The sequence below is a fragment of the Periplaneta americana genome, chromosome 4 (genome assembly GCF_040183065.1).
Source record: "Periplaneta americana isolate PAMFEO1 chromosome 4, P.americana_PAMFEO1_priV1, whole genome shotgun sequence".
Classification (NCBI taxonomy): Eukaryota; Metazoa; Arthropoda; class Insecta; order Blattodea; family Blattidae; genus Periplaneta; species Periplaneta americana.
Window position 1 is genome coordinate 165,405,675 of NC_091120.1, and position 21,179 is coordinate 165,426,853.

A 21,179-nucleotide genomic window follows, 5' to 3' on the forward strand; every position below is an offset into this window, starting at 1 on the left:
AAGATATTGAGAGCCATCGTAATTTTTGGGGTCAATCATTTAAGGGGATATGTATGAATTTTAAAACTTTCAGTCCACACCTGTGGAGTAAAGGTCAGCGCATCTGGCCGCGAAGCCAGGTGGCCCGGGTTCGAATCCCGGTCGTGGCAAGTTACCTGGTTGAGGTTTTTTTTCCGGGGTTTATCCTCAACCCAATACGAGCAAATGCTGGGTAACTTTCGGTGCTGGACCCCGGACTCATTTCACCGGCATTATCACCTTCATTTCATTCAGACGCTAAATAACCTAGATGTTGATACAGCGTCGTAAAATAGCCCAATAAAATAAAATAAAAAATTAAAACTTCCACAATTTCGACCAAAATTTGTGAAATTTAAACTATATAAACAGATCTATAATAATAATAATAATAATAATAATAATAATAATAATAATAATAATAATAATAATAATAATATCATCTGTACAAATTTTTTTGCAATTAGGTCTAATAGTTTTGAAATTATATTTTTAAGTATATTTTATATTGATGTTACTAAAAAAAGTCCTGAAAATAGTTACTGGAATAAAAGTGAATTAGCATTTTGAGCTTAGTAATAGTATAAGTTAAAGTGCAATCAGAGATAAAATATTATTTCTAAATTAAAGAAACACGTAGTCTAATAAAAGTAAATATACAGAAACAAGCAACAAATAAAACATCAACAATACATTTAAAATTAAGAAAGAAAAGGAATCTAGATACTATCTACTGACCCAAATGTAAACTAATTTACCTTCGATGTCAATTCCGAAATGAATTTATTTCTCTCTTCTCCTGAATAATGCCTATATATATATTTTTTTTTTTCATGTTGCGTCTCATAATGTCGTTTTATGTTGCTTTTTTTTGCAAATGATATTTTTTTTTTTTTTTTTTTTTTTTTGCACAACAAACACTGGACTTCATCACCATGTTCGAAGCAATAAATATTGTATCCTCCACTCTTCCTTGAAAGCTTTATTGTATGAGCGCTTCCGTTCCGTCATGATGCGCTGTGTTCTAAGATATGTACATCCTTCAGCAATGTTTACAGGTAAAAGAGCTCCGCACGCGCATAGCGGGCATAAAATAGCTCTCGCCCGCAATTATTATTCACCATTGCAAGACTGGCATAAACGATCGATTTTGCACTGCCTTACAAAAAAATAAAAAATTAATGTTTAATAAATGGTAAAAAATTTAATATTACAGTACTTTTCCCGGTCTACAACTTTCAAGTGAAATCATTACCTACTGGAATATAACCATTTAAATTTTGTGCCTCTTTTTTTTTTTTTTTTTTTTTTTTTTTTTTTTTTTTTTTTTTTTTTTTTTTGCCCACTGTGTGTATACCATATCGCCTTCATACATACATACATACATACATACATGATCACGAGAAGATGGCGGAGGCTTGTGGATGATACGTGATTGTGGAGGTTTTGAAGTGGTGAGTTAGATGGTTAGTGAGTAAGTCTTGAGTGTAAAATAATTCAACATAAACGTTTGGTGCATTTAGAGTGTATGGAAGTGTTAGTGAAGCGAATATAGCAATATAAGTTTTAAATTTGTTCAATTATATAAGTGAGTTACACCTATAAGTTTGGGACGGCCTCCTTGACCGTTGTCAATCAGACAGTTACCGAGAAGACACTGCCTTCCCATGCGGGATCTAGGAGACACTGGAAGGGGACAAGTGTATTCATGTGACGGGTAGGATCAATGGAGAAAGACCTCATGAGTGCTCGCTTAGTTACCCGTGCATGATTGTATAACCAACGCGGACATCGTGACAGAGAGAAGACGTATCGCTGCAAGGAAGGTGACTACGAAAAGTAAGAGAGAAGCCCTCACTCTCGCAACATCACTACAACGAGAGGGAAAAGCTTTAAGTGTGCTATTTAAAAAAGGGAGTACTTAATAGCTATGAACTCTGCATGATGAGAAATAAAATGCAGGTTGAAATAGAGGAAGAATTTGAAACTTCAATTAAAACTTTAATTGCAGTCACGGAGGACAGTAAGAATTTGAGAAGTGACCTAAAACAGAACATCAGGCTAGCTGTGAAGTCTCTTAGAAAAGTATATCATACTCTAATTGCCAAGCTTGAAGAGACAAACTGCATACTTGAGGAGAAAACCAACACACTTGCTCAGAAAGAGAAAACTCTAGCGATCACAGAGAAGAGGACCCATTTCATCACCCAGGAGGCGGAGACACCTGTCGGAACGAAAAGTAGCTATGCAGACGCTCTACACGGCAACACAGGCTTACCGGAGGAGAGGAAATTTAAACTCTTTGTAAACTCCGTAAATAACCAGAGCGCAGAGTATATGAAGACATTAATTAAAACAAAGATAAACCCAGTGGATATGAAAGTAGGGATTAGTTCCTTCAAGACGATAAAAAATGGACAGCTACTAATTGAATCTCAAAATAAAGCGGAAGTTGACGCCATATGCGCAACAATAAACGAAAAATGTGGTCAAGAATTAACCGCAACAGCTGCAAAACTCAGAAAACCTAGAATGATAGTGTACAATATTCCGGAAGAGGTAACATTGGAAAATGCTGTAGAGGCGTTAGTTGCACAAAACCAAGAACTAAATATAGACCCAACCAAGATTGAACCTAAATTTATGTTCGAAAACAAAAAGAAGATTAAACATCTAGTGATGGAGGTCAGCTCAGACACAAGGAAAATAATCATGAACAGAAAATTGAAGATCGGTTGGAACATGTGCAACAGTGATGACTACATTAAAGTAACTAGATGCTTCAAATGCAGCAAGTACAACCACCGAGCTACAGAGTGCAGAGGGGAACAAACGTGTCCACGCTGCTCAGAGAACCATTCATTGAAAGAGTGCAAAGCTGAACAGATGAAATGCATAAACTGCATAACACATAATCGACATAATCCTGAAGCACAAATTAATGCGAACCATTCAGCCTTGGATAAGAATTGCAGGAGCTACCAATACATGATAAAGAAGTACACAGAAAACACAGACTATTAGCAATGGACACACGCACAATAACACATGATTTCATACAGTGCGTACAAATAAACCTACAACATTCAAGGACAGCTACTTATAACCTAACAGAAATAATGCTCGAGAATAGAATTGATTTTGCTTTCGTACAAGAACCGTACATTATCAACAATAAGATTGCAGCGATCTCTAAATTCTTCAAAGTATACTCCTCAGGAGGGGGAAGAAAGAGGTCATCCGTATTTGTAAATTCTAAAAGGACGGACGTGCTACTCATAAATCAATTGTCAGATGAAGACTGCACAGTCATAGAAATAAAAAACGATTCCCAAAAGATGTATGCTGTTTCTGCATATTTCGACATAGAAAAAGATATTAATGCAGACTTAAGAAAAATGGAAAATATAATTAATTTCACCACAGGACACAAACTAATAATCACAATTGACTCAAATGCTAGGAGCACGATGTGGTACGACAGACTGTCTAACCAACGAGGGAAACGTTTAGAGGAATTTATAATGGCAAATAACCTGTACATAAATAATGAAGATACGACAACTCCAACATTTGAAACAGATAGAGGTAGTAGTCGCATCGATCTCACTATATCAAATTACCATATAGTACAATTCATAACAGATTGGAGCTGCGGTTTGTTGGAAAGCTGTTCTGACCACGCGCTAATCTCTTTCAAGATTGGAAGGGAGAAACAAACTAACAAGCAGATATTCACTGCAAAACGATATATAGTGAAGAATGAAAGATATGAAATATTTGAAAACGCCCTACTTGCTAATCTAGCCAAAAACTTTAAATGTATAAATAATACAATAGACATGGAAGAGATAGATAAAGAGATCAGCAGCAAGGTAAGCTCCTCACCCAGGCCCGAAGAAGAAACTAAACTCATTCATTCGTGCATAGAGGCGGCATGCAATAAAGCATTCTACTTATCGTCGGAGAAGAAATCTTCAAGGAAAGGCAAAACAATGCCGTGGTGGACTGACCAACTAACAATATTAAGGAAGAAAGTCAATGCACTAAGAAGGAGATATCAAAGGACTACCAACAACACGGAACTCAGGCAAGAGAGAAGAGTTGCATATACAGAGGGTAAACGACAATATAAAGCACAGCTCCAACATGAAAAATTCAGTTCGTGGAAAAAGTATTGCACTCTTCCGGAAGGGGCAAACCCATGGAATGCGGCTTACAAATTGGCGAATGGAAGATTAAGGACCCAAACTAGCTTAACGACCCTTAAAAAATCAGACGGAACTTACACCAAAGATATAGAAGAAACAATCACACACATGCTTAATTATTTCACACCTGAAGACGACAAGGAGAGCGACAATGAACAGCACCAGCAGATTAGAAGGGAAATAAAGAGTCAATTACAAACACCGGACGACAAAGAATTTACACAAGAAGAAATATCAACAGTTATACAGAAATTTAATCCTGCAAAAGCACCGGGGGAAGATGGCATTACTAGCGACATCATATTGAGAGCCTTCACGAAGATCCCTAAAACATTAACTGCAATGTACAACTTATGCTTGAAACAAGGACATTTCCCAAACCTATGGAAAAGATCTGTAATAATTCCAATAGTAAAGCCGGGAAAAGAAGAGAGTCAAGAAGCCACGAAGTTCAGACCTATAAGTCTTCTCAACGTTGAAGGGAAAATTTTAGAAAAATTAATGATAGAATAAATCACCACATGTACTCAAATAACCTATTAAACTCAAACCAGTACGGATTCATTCCGCAGAAGAATACTGTGGACGCTGCGATGGCCGTTAAAAACTTCATACAGAAAAATCTAAATCAAAAGAAGACCATCATTATAACGAGTCTAGATGTAAAGGGAGCGTTCGATGCTGCATGGTGGCCGGGGATACTCCACAACCTAAAAACACTGCAGTGCCCAAGGAATTTGTATAGTCTCGTTACAAGCTACTTTAGCAATCGGAAAGCAACACTGTCCATGAACCACAGCAAAGCAGAAAAACAAGTAACCAAGGGCTGCCCTCAGGGATCCTGCTGCGGGCCAGGACTATGGAATATATTATACAACTCCTTACTAAGTTTAGAGTATACGAACCACAGCCACGTCATAGCTTTTGCGGATGACTTGATAGTCCTAACCACTGGCGACAATATGGAAGAAGCTGAAATGTATGCTAATACAGACGTGAAAAAAATTGGAGATTGGTCGGAACAAAATAAAATACAATTCAATGAAGTCAAGTCAAAAGTTCTGCTAGTAACTAGGAAGATTAGAGAACAAAATAGCCCTGTTAGTATTTACTTAAACAACAAAGCACTAGAACAAGTTCAGGAAATCAAGTATCTTGGGATAATATTTGACAGTAAATTACTCTTCAATAAACACATCCAATATGTTAGTGACAGATGCATTACACTAATCAATGTACTCGCAAAATCTGCAAAACTTAACTGGGGACTAGGTCATCAAGCCCTTAAAACAATCTATAAAGGGGCTGTACTCCCAATGCTACTGTATGGAGCGCCAGTGTGGCAAGATGGTATCTGGAAACACAAAAATATTGCTAAATACAAAAGAGTACAAAGACTCATGAACATCAAGATTTCCAAAGCCTACAGAACTATTTCTTATGAAGCTTCATGTGTAGTAGCCGGACTCACACCAATAGATATAATAATACAGGAGAGAATGGAAATCTACAAGGCAATGCATAACGAGAGTGAAACACTTTTACAAATTGAGACCGCCCCAGAACTGGAAAACTGGACTCACCCAGCGGAAAGAGTAATCATTAAAGAGGCGGAAGAAAATAAAGATTATCCGATAGAAATATATACGGATGGAAGCAAGATTGATGGAAAAGTCGGTGCTGCTGCGGTCGTCTTTCAAAATGGAAATGTACTTCACAAACTGAAGTTCAAACTGCACAACGAATGTTCCAATAACCAAGCTGAACAAATAGCCATATTGCAATCGCTTCACACACTCCAACAAAATCCAGAAAACAGAATCACTGAAAGAACAGCAGTAGTATACACTGACAGCCAAATAACCATAGACCTTTTAAAAAACAACCAGAACCGAAATGTAATAATAGACGACATTAAACAAAAATACAAACAGCTTGAAGACAATAGATGGACGATTCACATAAAATGGGTGAAGGCTCACATAGGGATCTACGGAAATGAACTGGCAGACGAACTCGCTAAAGAGGCAGCAAAACAAGACAATCTACAAATTATATACACGAAGATACCGAGAAAGGAAATAATACACCGCATAAAAGTAGAGAGCACAGAAAAGTGGCAACTCCAATGGAACCAGACAACAAAAGGAGCAGAAACCAAGCAGTTCTTCCCAATCATCAATGACAGATTAAAAACAAACATCAGGCCCACACCAAACTTCACTGCAATAGTCACAGGACACGGCAAAACAAGATCATATCTCCACCGCTTCAACATAGTAGTTTCTCCAATGTGCCCTTGCAACGGAGGGAACCAGACTGTGGACCACATCCTCTACGAATGCCAAGTGATAGCGAGTGAAAGAGAGAAACTAGTGAATAGTGTTCTTAAACGGGAAAACTGGCCAGTTTCGAAAAATAGATTAATACATAACTATAGAAACAGCTTCATACAATTTGTAAATTCAATAGACTTTGAGAAACTAAATCAGGTATAAATAACGAAAGGACATGTTAGGCTAGACTAAGTATTTAATAATGATTTTTAGTTAAATGTTAGATAGGCATGTAGTGTTACCCACGAGTAACGGAGCATGCCGATTATGTGTACTAAATTAAAAAAAAAAAATACATACATACATACATACATACTGTACATACGTATTTTTTTCTTTAGTAGATTATTTTATGACGCTTTATCAACGTCTCAGGTTATTTAGCGTCTGATTGAGATGAAGGTGATAATGCCGGTGAAATGAGTCCGAGGTCCAGCACCTAAAGTTACACAGCATTTGCTCATATTTGGGTTGAGAGAAAACACCGGAAAAAACCTCAACCAGGTAACTTGCCCCGACCAGGAATCGAACCCGGGCTACCTGGTTTCGCGGCCAGACGCGTAGCCTATATATTAAACATGAAATAAAATCTCGGGCATTAATGACGTCAGGCTTAATCTGTCGTTTTCAAAAGCACGGACTGATGGCGTGGTAATCTTACATGCTACACGGTGTGGTGTGTACTGAAGCCAGCGTCTCTTCATGACATTACTTATTAAACTCACGTGGACAGGGCACGCGATTACACACGACTCCAACCAATAATCGATTTGCCACAATGCAGAAATGTATTAAATTGGCAGAGGTTTCCTTCCGTATCTCCAGATAAACCAGCTGTGAATGCTGAACACACGTCACAATAGTTTAAAATTAACTTAAAGCCTTTTAAAAGATATTAATTACTAACGTACATAAGATTAATCCTAATATGGAGATTGATGATATAATTATTCTAACGTTTCCAAGAGAACAAATATCTGCTTATGCTCAGCACAGCGTCCCTATTACTTATTAATAGTACTGTTGTGTTTAGATAGCTTAGTCGATCATAATATTACGCGTAGTAAACCAGGCAAGTTCATTTGATACTGATAAGGAAGAAAGGGGTGTATGGATTAGTCGCTTTCTTTTTCTAACCAATCTCTTTCACTTTTTTCTTAACAGTTTTCGGAGTTCCTGTAGAACTGAAGGACCGGTTCTTCCTCGGACGTAACAAGCTTGTCACCTGATGAAGGTGTAGGTGAATGAAAGAGTGAGTGAGTGAGTGAGTGAGTGAGTGAGTGAGTGAGTGAGTGAGTGAGTGAGTGAGTGAGTGAGTGAGTGAGTGAGTGAGTGAGTGAGTGAGTGAGTGCGTGAATCAAAAGTGGATAAATGAAGGAGAGTGGGAGGAGGTAGTTTTGAAAAGTGACTGAGTAAAGTAATAAATGGATGAATGGAAACATGAGGCAGATATTTTACAATTCATGTTGATTTTCAGATAACCCAATATACATACTGTATTATATATTTGTATCGAACTTTAAAATATCAGTCTTTATGATTTACCATACAATAAACATAAAAAGCAACTTATATTTTATAACATTTGTTCTAAATTTATTTATAGGTGCAAACGTTTTCGTTCTCCTGGGGTATCATCAGGCAATACACAATATCAAATATGGGTATAAAATATTAACATTATTGTACCTGTGAAAATGTGTGAGGAAGATAGCTTGCGACGGAGCGAATGAATGGTAGTAGTGAGCGAATGAGTGACGAAGATAAGGGCCGACGTCTCAAGCCAGTAAATGTTGAGAAATACGAGTAGAATGTACGAGTGCGTGGCTAATTAAAATTACGAATGGGAAATCAGCGCGAGTGATTGGTGAGAAATACGAGTAGAATGTACGAGTACGTGGCTAGTTAAAAGTATGAATGGGAAAGCAGCGCGAGTGAATGGTGAGAAATACGAGCAGAATGTACGAGTACGTGGCTAGTTAAAAGTATGAATGTGAAAGCAGCGCGAGTGAATGGTGAGAAATACGAGTAGAATGTACGAGTACGTGGCTAGTTAAAAGTATGAATGGGAAAGAAGCGCGAGTGAATGGTGAGAAATACGAGCAGAATGTACGAGTACGTGGCTAGTTAAAAGTATGAATGTGAAAGCAGCGCGAGTGAATGGTGAGAAATACGAGTAGAATGTACGAGTACGTGGCTAGTTAAAAGTATGAATGGGAAATCAGCGCGAATGAATGGTGAGAAATACGAATAGAATGTACGAGTACGTGGCTAGTTAAAAGTATGAATGTGAAAGCAGCGCGAGTGAATGGTGAGAAATACGAGTAGAATGTACGAGTACGTGGCTAGTTAAAAGTATGAATGGGAAATCAGCGCGAATGAATGGTGAGAAATACGAATAGAATGTACGACTACGTGGCTAGTTAAAAGTATGAATGGGAAAGCAGCGCGAGTGGATGGTGAGAAATACGAGTAGAATGTACGAGTACGTAGCTAGTTAAAAGTATGAATGGAAAAGCAGAGCGAGTGAAAGGTGAGAGAAATACGAGTAGAATGTACGAGTACGTGGCTAGTATCAATGGGAAAGCAGCGCGAGTGAAAGGTGAGAAATACAAGTAGAAAGTACGAGTACGTGGCTAGTTTACAAGCATGAATGGGAAAGCAGCGCGAATGAAAGGTGAGAAATACGAGTAGAATGTACGAGTACGTGGCTAGTTAAAAGTATGAATGGGAAAGCAGCGCGAGTGAAAGGTGAAAAATACGAGTAGAATGTACGAGTACTTGGCTAGTTAAAAGTATGAATGGAAAAGCAGCGCGAGTGAATGGTGAGAAATACGAGTAGAATGTACGAGTACGTGGCTAGTTAAAAGTATGAATGGGAAAGCAGCGCGAATGAAAGGTGAGAAATAGGAGTAGAATGTACGAGTACGTGCCTAGTTAAAAGTATGAATGGGAAAGCAGCGCGAATGAAAGGTGAGAAATACGAGTAGAATGTACGAGTACGTGCCTAGTTAAAAGTATGAATGGAAAAGCAGCGCGAATGAAAGGTGAGAAATACGAGTAGAATGTACGAGTACGTGGCTAGTTAAAAGTATGAATGGGAAAGCAGCGCGAGTGAAAGGTGAGAAATACGAGTAGAATGTACGAGTACGTGACTAGTTAAAAGTATGAATGGGAAAGCAGCGCGAATGAAAGGTGGGAAATACGAGTAGAATGTACGAGTACGTGGCTAGTTAAAAGTATGAATGGGAAAGCAGCGCGAGTGAAAGGTGAGAAATACGAGTAGAATGTACGAGTACGTGGCTACTTAAAAGTTAAATGGAAAAGCAGCGCGAATGAAAGGTGAAAAATACGAGTAGAATGTACGAGTACTTGGCTAGTTAAAAGTATGAATGGAAAAGCAGCGCAAGTGAATGGTGAGAAATACGAGTAGAATGTACGAGTCCGTGGCTAGTTAAAAGTATGAATGGGAAAGCAGCGCGAATGAAAGGTGAGAGAGATACGAGTAGAATGTACGAGTACGTGGCTAGTTAAAAGTATGAATGGGAAAGCAGCGCGAATGAAAGGTGAGAGAAATACGAGTAGAATGTACGAGTACGTGGCTAGTTAAAAGTAATAAAAAGGCAAAGCAGCGCGAATGAAAGGTGAGAGAAATACAAGTAGAATGTACGAGTACGTGGATAGTATCAATGGGAAAGCAGCGCGAGTGAAAGGTGAGAAATACAAGTAGAAAGTACGAGTACGTGCCTAGTTAAAAGTATGAATGGAAAAGCAGCGCGAATGAAAGGTGAGAAATACGAGTAGAATGTACGAGTACGTGGCTAGTTAAAAGTATGAATGGGAAAGCAGCGCGAGTGAAAGGTGAGAAATACGAGTAGAATGTACGAGTACGTGACTAGTTAAAAGTATGAATGGGAAAGCAGCGCGAATGAAAGGTGAGAAATACTAGTAGAATGTACGAGTACGTGGCTAGTTAAAAGTATGAATGGGAAAGCAGCGCAAGTGAAAGGTGAGAAATACGAGTAGAATGTACGAGTACGTGGCTAGTTAAAAGTATAAATGGAAAAGCAGCGCGAATGAAAGGTGAAAAATACGAGTAGAATGTACGAGTACTTGGCTAGTTAAAAGTATGAATGGAAAAGCAGCGCAAGTGAATGGTGAGAAATACGAGTAGAATGTACGAGTCCGTGGCTAGTTAAAAGTATGAATGGGAAAGTAGCGCGAATGAAAGGTGAGAGAAATACGAGTAGAATGTACGAGTACGTGGCTAGTTAAAATTATGAATGGGAAAGCAGCGCGAATGAAAGGTGAGAGAAATACGAGTAGAATGTACGAGTACGTGGCTAGTTAAAAGTAATAAAAAGGCAAAGCAGCGCTAATGAAAGGTGAGAGAAATACAAGTAGAATGTACGAGTACGTGGATAGTTTAAAAGTATGAATGGGAAAGGAGCGAGAGTGAAAGGTGAGAAATACGAGTAGAATGTACGAGCACGTGGCTAGTTAAAAGTATGAATAGAAAAGCAGCGCGAGTGAAAGGTGAGAAATACAATTAGAATGTACGAGCACGTGGCTAGTTAAAAGTATGAATGGAAAAGCAGCGCGAGTGAAAGGTGAGAAATACGAGTAGAATGTACGAGTACGTGGCTAGTTAAAAGTATGAATGGGAAAGCAGCGCGAGTGAAAGGCGAGAAATACGAGTAGAATGTACGAGTACGTGGCTAGTTAAAAGTATGAATGGGAAAGGAGCGAGAGTGAAAGGTGAGAAATACAAGTAGAATGTACGAGCACGTGGCTAGTTAAAAGTATGAATGGAAAAGCAGCGCGAGTGAAAGGTGAGAAATACAAGTAGAATGTACGAGCACGTGGCTAGTTAAAAGTATGAATGGAAAAGCAGCGCGAGTGAATGGTGAGAAATACGAGTAGAATGTACAAGTACGTGGCTAGTTAAAAGTATGAATGGGAAAGGAGCGAGAGTGAAAGGTGAGAAATACGAGTAGAATGTACGAGTACGTGGCTAGTTAAAAGTATGAATGGAAAAGTAGAGCGAGTGAAAGGTGAGAGAAATACGAGTAGAATGTACGAGTACGTGGCTAGTATCAATGGGAAAGCAGCGCGAGTGAAAGGGGAGAAATACAAGTAGAATGTACGAGTACATGGCTAGTTTACAAGCATGAATGGGAAAGCAGCGCGAATGAAAGGTGAGAAATACGAGTAGAATGTACGAGTACGTGGCTAGTTTAAAAGTATGAATGGAAAAGCAGCGTGAGTGAATGGTGAGAAATACGAGTAGAATGTACGAGTACGTGGCTAGTTAAAAGTAAGAATGGGAAAGCAGCGCGAATGAAAAGTGAGAGAAATACGAGTAGAATAATATACGAGTACGTGACTAGTTAAAAGTATGAATGGGAAAGCAGCGCGAATGAAAGGTGAGAGAAATACGAGTAGAATGCACGAGTCCGTGGCTAGTTAAAAGTATGAATGGGAAAGCAGCGCGAATGAACGTTGAGAAATACGAGGAGAATGTACGAGTACGTGGCTAGTTAAAAGTATGAATGAGAAAGCAGCGCGAATGAAAGGTGAGAAATATGAGTAGAATGTACGAGTACGTGGCTAGTTAAAGGTATGAATGGAAAAGCAGCGCGAGTGAAAGGTGAGAGAAATACGAGTAGAATGTACGAGTACGTGGCTAGTTAAAAGTATGAATGGGAAAGCAGCGCGAATGAAAAGTGAGAAATACGAGTAGAATGTACGAGTACGTGGCTAGTTAAAAGTATGAATGGGAAAGCAGCGCGAATGAAAAGTGAGAAATACGAGTAGAATGTACGAGTATGTGGCTAGTTAAAAGTATGAATGGGAAAGCAGCTCGAGAGAATGGTGAGAAGATAAGCAAACGAGTGAATGAGCAGTTGAAGAAGGTATGACAGGGAAAACAGCACGAGCGAATAATGAAAAAGTGAGCGAACAAGTGAATAGGAATTTGAAGAAGGTAGTAATGGAAAAACAGCATTGTGAATGGTCTTTTACAGTCTCCATACACACACACACATACATACACACACACACACACGCACACGCACATACACACAATCTGTCAATTTTACTTATTCAATGTATTGAAACACACACGTGAACAAACGAACTCGGGAAGCATTTGTTACTGACTGATTCCGATTGGTTCTACACTACAAGCTTGTGACGTCACATGCCAGAAATCGTGGCTACGCCAGAAATGCTACAGCGCATATAGCAGACGACCGCCTTCCTAGCTGTCGTCGACTCTAGTGAATATTATGTGATTCTATTTGGATATAATATCATTCATTTAAGTGTTAAAGAGGGAAAATGGTATGGGACAGTTCTGTCGAACTTCTATATTAACTGATATTTTTTCTGATATCTGACTGATTCCACTCTTATTTTGTTGTTAGAATGTATTTCTGTTATGTTCTATTGCAATAATTTGGGATATTGTATCACGACCTTATGAGACCAATAGTGGTTGATCATCTGCAAAACGTTTTGTCTTTACGTCATTATATCCTTCTAATGGGATTCCTTTACGTACTTTCAAGCTCCAGACAGCGCATCTCACTATATTTAAGTAATTTTCTTCCTATGCAAATCACATAACCTGTAAAGGGCACCTAGACAGCTTTGGAGAGGAAAGCAAGAATTTTTAATTCGTTAACAAGATGGCCGAGTGACAATGCATGATGAGGCAGGGTGCCCACATAGCAATCAATTCATGTCGGTGCGAATGGATTCCGGGAGGCTGCAGTCAACCACGTTTGTTGCCACTTAAAGGAATTGCTTTATACAGAGAGATGGAAATGAGACCTTTCCACACACACAACACTTCCATAGATTGCATTTCCAATTTGAGTAGATCCAAGGTGTACAAAAAGAGGAAGGTATATGGTACAGTAATGCCCAAAACAAATGCATTACGACGAATAAGCACCCTCCGAGTCCACCGCTGTGGAGTAACGGTTAGCATGTCTGACTGTGGAACGAGCGAGCCCGCGTTCAAATATAGGTTGGGACAAGTTACCTGGGTGGAGTTTATCCGAAGTTCTCCTTCCTCCACCATATATAAACCCCACAAGGATAGCTGCCCTTCAGTAAGGGTTGCCAAAAGACACAGCATACTAAACAAATAAAATAAAAATAAACATTTGCGTTATCACTATTTACGATGTTTATTTTCAAATGGAAGCTACTTTTATTGAATAATTATTAGTAATCAAATAGAATATAAGGAAATTTAGGTGTACAGGTGATTACGTAAAATCTGAACAGAATATTTCATTACGTCTATAGCAATAATTTTCAAAATATTTAAAGGAATTCCAAAAGACTTATAACATTCAACTGAGAATTTTGGAATTGTTCCCCTTGCTCCGAACAATAGGCCAAATACTTCAATCTGTCCTTGTATATGATAATAATCTCTAAAGTATTGAAAGTATTGAATTGTAGGGTCATAGATGGTCTTCTTTTCTTCATGTACTGCTACAGGTTGTTCAACTGCAGTTTCAAAGCGCACGGTGGGATCGATGATAATTGCTCTGTCATTTCTTCTATCAATGAGAATGATGTCAACTCGTCGAGAACTTCCATCTTTTGCAAGGCAGTGGACTTCTTGGTGAACCTCGTAGAAGGAAGGAAGACTTTTAGCATAAGTTCTCGTATTGCATGGTGTCTAGTATTCCGGATGAGAGTTCCATGTTGGCAGAATCCCAGGATGTGGGGTAAGGTTTCTATCTCAGTGCAATGTCTGCGCTCGGAGCCATCCTGAGACCGACCTTGCACAGCACGCACGTTTGATACTTGTCCTATCATTTTAATTGCCTCCTTCCACTCGGATACAGAGAGACCATCTCTTGCTTTTATCCAACGGTTAGCTGGCGTGTATTCCTCAAATAATGCCACACCTCTGCCTTTCTGCTTGAGTGTGCACCATTTTTTGTATTCCTCATCTCTTAATATATTTCTCAGCGTTGTATTAGTTATTTCTTTAGTCACTGCAAGCAATTGTTCCCTTTTTATGCCCAATTTATTAAGACAGTTATTAGCCTCGGCTTCTAGATTTCTTGACGCATTAACATGACAGTTATTGATGGTTTGCAATGTAAGGCAGTTATTATACCGTTGAATGTAAGCTTCCCACGTGGCTCGAAATAATCCCAAGCCTTTAACTTTAGCGGAACTATATATCATTGCATAATTGCTGGGTAACTTTCGGCGTTAGACCTCGAACTCATTTCTCTTTATTACTTTCAACTTCATCTATCATCTTTTAAAATAGTTTCAGGTCGACAGAGGACAAAGCAGGATGTAGTACCGTAACTTGGACACAGATGGAATTGATCTGAGATAGCCGCAGAGGTCGCAGGGAAGTGAAGGGGATCTTGTAGCGGTCTCCGTCGGAACATGGTGACGTGTAGTTGAATCGATAGATGGCATCACACAGTGAATAACGATACTCACAGGAATGTGATCCTATAGACTTAAAACAATCATCCCTATCAGAGGAGGTAGGTCTAAGCACAATAAGCCTCAGGCTGCGTGCATGTTTTCGGGTCCTCCTTCGTAATACAAAGAAATCCAACGTATTTGGTTTTTCAATCCGTGGAATGTGTTTCTCCATTCTGTACACAGAAAGTATAATGCTTAGCTATACCGCCTCTAGGTTTATTTTACGCTTATATTGCTATTAAACAAAGCACACAACAGAAGATAGGCCCATTTAATAATAAAAACCTCCTACCAGAACATCCGCGGAAATCTGCAGTGGCCACTTTCAAGACTGTTGACGGAGACACGATTGCCTGACGAAACTTTGCATCAACTACATTATTATAAATTCTGCAAACTCCCTGTTATGTCACGAAGAAGATATCATGATCAACACTATCACATTACGATGAAGTGAAGAGAAACGACAAGACGCATTTGAAATGTGGATATGGAGAAGAATGGAGTGTATAAAATGGAGACATAGGCCTAATAATAAATTAAGTTGTGTTGGAAAGAGTAAGTGAAGAAAGAATGATACTGAAAGAAGAACAAAAAAAAAAAGGAACTGGCTGGGTCACTGGCTGAGAAGAAACTGTATACTGAAGGATACACTGGAAGGAATAGTGAACGGGAAAAAAGTTCGGAGCAGAAGAAATCAGATAATAGACAACATTAAGATATATGGATCATATGTGGAGACAAGGAGGAAGGTTTGAAAGTAAACTCCGAAATAACAAAGTAGCCTACATTATTATGTCTCAGAACCAGAATATGTTACGAAATGGGAATATAAAAATTGGAAATTTATCATTTGAAGGGGTGGAAAAGTTGAAATATATTGGAGCAACAGTAACAAATATAAATGCCACTCGGAAGGAAATTAAACGCAGAATAAATATGAGAAATGCCTGTGATTATTCGGTTGAGAAGCTTTTGTCAGCCAGTCTGCTCTCCAAAAAGCTGAAAGTTAGAATTTACAAAACAGTTATATTACCAGTTGTTCTATACGGTTGTGAAACTTGGACTCCCACTTTGAGAGAGGAGCAGAGGTTAAGGGTGTTCGAGAATAAGGTTCTTAGGAAAATATTTGGGACTAAGAGAGATGAAGTAACAGGAGAATGGAGAAAGTTACACAATGCAGAACTGAATGCATTGTATTCTTCAATTGACATAATTAGGAACATTAAATCCAGACGTTTGAGATGGGTAGGACATGTAGCACGTATGGGTGAATGCAGATATGCATATAGACATGAAGGGGAAAAGACCTTTGAGGAGGCCGAGACGTAGATGGGAGAAGAATATTAAAATAGATTTGAGGGAGGCGGGATATGATGATAGAGACTGGATTAATCTTGCACAGGATAGGGACCGATGATGGGATTATGTGAGGGCGGCAAGTGAACCTGCGAGTTCCTTAAAAGCCATTTGTAAGCAAGTTAAAATTTAACACATGTACTGTAGTATATTTTTGCTTTTTCAATTACAGAAGCTGAGCCAAAGCAGCAATGGTGAAATAAGAATAGAGAAAGAAACGTGAGTACTCAGAAAATCAGACATATCTTTATTCGCTACAAATCATACACGTCCTACCTGGAATCGAGCGCAGAACCGTTCTGGTAGGGAGGCATCAGCTAAACTAAGGTGGGAACCTGACAGTGTGTAATGGAATCACGGGAATTGATCATGCGAGTTCTCTTATTTTCTCTCCAAGGATAGCTTAAAGCGGAACATTTCTTACTGTAATTTCGTTCGTTTTACAAAATTAAACAAGACGAGAGCAAGGCAGTCTTTGAACACTAATACCAGCTTCTTGTCCAAAAGGCAGCTTCAATCCAATCCATAATTAATCATAAAATTTGTCCTCTTTAACGCACGAAGCCCTTTACTGATTCATTAGCAACTAATTCCCATTCTTCTGTGCTATTAACGAGGTTTACAAGCTAGATTAGCTAAATATACGGTATAACGTCATAAAACAACAGAATGCAGAATGAAGGCAACAGCGTTGCCATGGAAACAACAAATTTTTATTAAATGCATGTTGGAAGTACGGTGAAACAACGGTGTTTTACCCTGAACAACCGTGCAAAATATAGTACTGTATTGCATCATTCTGTAGGGACCTGTATCCTTTGCGTGAACAATAAAACAAACTTTTTCTAACAATAGCCGAAAGTGTCTTATAAAGATTTTTTGTGGCGTACACTCACCAGTAGTCTTCTCAGTATCTTTGATGATGCTGTGGTAGTCAGATTCTGATTCCTTTTCCGCTGTTGCAGTGGCGGCCCCACTCTGCGTGCTCAGCAAACGCATTGGAAATCTTGTACCTATGTAAGAAATCAAAGGGAAGACAAAAGTGGTAAGAAATATAATCAAAATACAAGATTAACAAAATTGCAAAGTCAAAAGGCTAAAGTTACTACACAGGTGATACCATTCCTATTTGCAGTAATCATAAAATAACATCCCTTTTCATATCCTGTACAATCAACGCGTGTCCACATATTGCACATTCCGCACATAATCCATTCTACTCCCCTTGCATCTTCAGAAACTTTCCTTCAAAGAACAAGCATTTGTTACTAGGTTATTTTACGACGCTTTATCAATAGCTTAGGTTATTTAGCGTCTGAATGAGATGAAGGTGATAATGCTGGTGAAATGAGTCCAGGTTCCAGCACCGAAAGTTACCCAGCATTATTCAGTCTATTATTCAATATGGTGTAATTGTTTGGGGTGGAAGTACAAAAATTAATCATAGTCCGTTAAATTTACTACAAAAACGAATAATTAAAATTTGTTTGAAGAAACGTTTCGATTATCCAACTAAATTAATTTATTCTGAATTTAATGTATTTAATATTGAACAAATTTATAAGTATACGCTGTTAAAATTTTATCATAAAAATCGTAATAAGTTTGTATTACAGACACACAATTATGACACAAAACAAAATATGAATTCAACATTAGTAGAACCTAAATGTCTCACATCTGCTGGTCTAAAGCATAGCATGAATTTTGGCCCTCGGTTGTACAATGCTTTAACTAAATTACACCCAGAACTTCTAACATGTAATCCACTAACATATAACAAGAAAATTAGAAACGTGTTAATATCTTCAATTTGATTAAATAAATTTATAGCCTATGTGTATGAATTAATCAACCTATATTATATTTGTATTCTATAATTTTGACATATATATTAGTCCTACTTTTCACGTGCGATATTATTCTTCTCTAGTGTTAATATTATATTATACAATTCCATTGCCGCTGTAATTATATTTTAGTTCCTATTTTATTTTACTTATTTATTTATATTATTATTATTATTATTATTATTATTATTATTATTATTATTATTATTATTTATTTTAATATTATATCTGAACTGCGACCGAGCACGAGCGCTGCTCATTCGGTCTCAAATTTTGTTAATACTACTGTATCTTGTTTTTATATTGCTTGTATTATTTTATTTCTATTTCTCTTTGTTTGTTTTGTAATTATATTTCTTTATTCTGTATATTTAAATTTAAATTTGCTCATATTGGATTGAGGGAAAACCCCGGAAAAAACCTCAACCATGTAACTTGCACCGACCGGGAATCGAACCCGGGCACCAGGTTTAAAACAAGCATTCAGCATCTTCATTACAAGGTATTTTCCTAACTGTAATACTGAATCCAGATGAATCGTCTCTCACGTCTTTTCTCGAACTTTTTTTTGCCTTGCCTTTTCATTCCATTGCTTTCTAAGATTTCTGGAAGGAGAGGTTTACCCCCCTCCTATAGGTGCCAGTAACGAAACAGAAAACCAGGGTATAACGATGGAATACTACTATTAATACTATACTATTGATCGTCAAGGATCAATATTAGGTCCCCTACTTTTTCTAGTGTTCATAAATGATCTCGCCCCCTAATAAAAGATGTAGGTCACCCATATTATTTGCAGATGACACGAGTATAGTAATTACAGCCAATAACTGCAACACATGCCAATCTTCAACAGAGGAAATTCTCTTCAAAATATGTGACTGGTTCTCGGTCAATAAATTAGTGTTAAATTGTAACAAAACTAACATAATTCAATTTAAATTCTGTCCAAATTCAACCTCGCAAATTTCAAGCGCAATAATTAACAATAGATCTCTATTAGAATCAACAACAACCAAATTGCTTGGCTTAAAAATCGATAATGTGTTAAATTGGAAAAATCATATTAAAGAAATTATCCCCAAACTAAATTCAGCATGTTTTGCTATTACATATATGCAAAAGATAGTAAATATCAATACCTTAAAAACAATATACTTTGCATACTTCCACTCGGTAATGAGTTTTGGAATAATATTCTGGGGAAATTCCACAGTATAATCCTACTACAAAAAAGCTAGACCCTAATTAGAATAACAGTAGGTGTTAAATCTAGGGAATCGTGTAGGACTATTTTCAAAAAACTACAAATAAGCCTCCCTATCTATATAAAAAATAAAACACAAAACATAAGATTATTTAGGGATAAATTAAAGAAGTATCTAATTTCTTACGCCTTCTATTCTGCAGGTGAATTCATGACATTCAACAACGCTTCATGAAATTGATACCGGTACTAAAACTTTGTGTTGTACTAGTAGACTATATTGTAAACCTCGTCTGTATATATTTCATCTAGACTGTGACTATAAATTAAGACTGTAAAATAGTATTAAGTTTTTCGCCCTGTTCCATATTTTAGCTGTGAAGCAATGTGTGGAATATTAATAAATACAATACAATACAATAGTGGAACAACTTACAAAACTCTTGATGGTCTGCGCATGCGTCAATCTTAAAGAGTGACACAATATACTATTCACCTCCTTCCTAATTGTCAGCCAATGACGAAAGAAGGCGTTACTTACATAAACTTTCAATGAAGCACAATATTTTCATATTTTATATATGTAATAATAACTCAAAAAGTAGTAGTCAGATTCTAATAAGAAAAAAAGCATTTTGAAGAGTATTGTTCGCAGATTTCTAAGATGTTTGAGTCGCCGCAATGTAACAAATGTAAGACTTCTTAATTGAGGTTTGTTTTATACTATTGTAGTGGGAGAAAATGTGTTTTTGAAGTAGAAAATTAATCAACGATAACTTATTTTCTTGAAAAGATAAGTGACTAGCTGCAGTGTATGAAATCGTCTAAATACATTATACTTTATATTGAAAACCCCATGTTAATAGAATGAGTCAACAAGCTATTATCACTTGTTAAAGGTTTATGTCTGACTGCTCGCGGTCCGTCACGTAGCGTGCGCGTACATAAACATTATTTATCTTGAAAACCCAACAGTGCTTTATCCCGTAAGTACAGGCATGGATTTTTTGTAACACTATTACAGGCATGCGGTCAGAGAGACTCTATTATAAAATAATTAAATGTTACAGAATAATATTAACTTACAGCTTTACAAAATATAATTTCGGTTATAAAGCCTATTTTTCTATTACATACATTTCTAAATAGTTAATAAACAAACAACTGTAGTTTCATTTACCTATTTACGTACCTTCTTATTAATCTTTCAATATAAACTAAGACATTGTTGTCAATTAAACTTTTTGTTCTAGTTTCTTAACAAAACCGAATATATAATTAACACAAAAAATGTATTTGGGTACAAAAAATAATTTTTCTTAATAAAAAATACAGGCGTCTGCCTGGAAATGGTGTAATTAGAACTGCACAATCCATGCAAATTGGAAAAGAATATTTTAAATAAACTGGTTTCCTACAAAGATAGCATTGATAAGCCGTTTTTGTCTACTTTGCTGGAGGATATGACTGACAGGTCTTTCTAGGGTCCAGTTTGGCGAATTATGTTAATGTAGAAAATAAATAAGGCTATTATGCAAATCCGTATCATTAACATTTTTATTAGAAACAATTCTTACTTCATCCACTTGTAGCATCCTTGCTTCCCATAGATCGCCTTCTCATCAACATTTACTTCAGACAGATCATCTTCACAGGCACTTTGTTCTGAATCACTGTTACGATCATAACTATCAATTCACGTTCATTATCACTCCCGATA

The 21,179-nt window shown here is 37.4% G+C and overlaps 1 protein-coding gene across 1 annotated transcript in view; it reads right to left on the reverse strand.

Moving 5' to 3' along the window:
* The window catches only part of Trap1 (TNF receptor associated protein 1), a 428,549-nt gene that overhangs the window by 377,767 nt on the left and 29,603 nt on the right, over positions 1–21,179 (reverse strand). Inside the window, exon 2 of the mRNA XM_069824270.1 lies at positions 17,299–17,415. Coding sequence (XP_069680371.1) covers positions 17,299–17,415 — 117 coding nt within the window. The remainder of the gene's footprint in view (positions 1–17,298; positions 17,416–21,179) is intronic.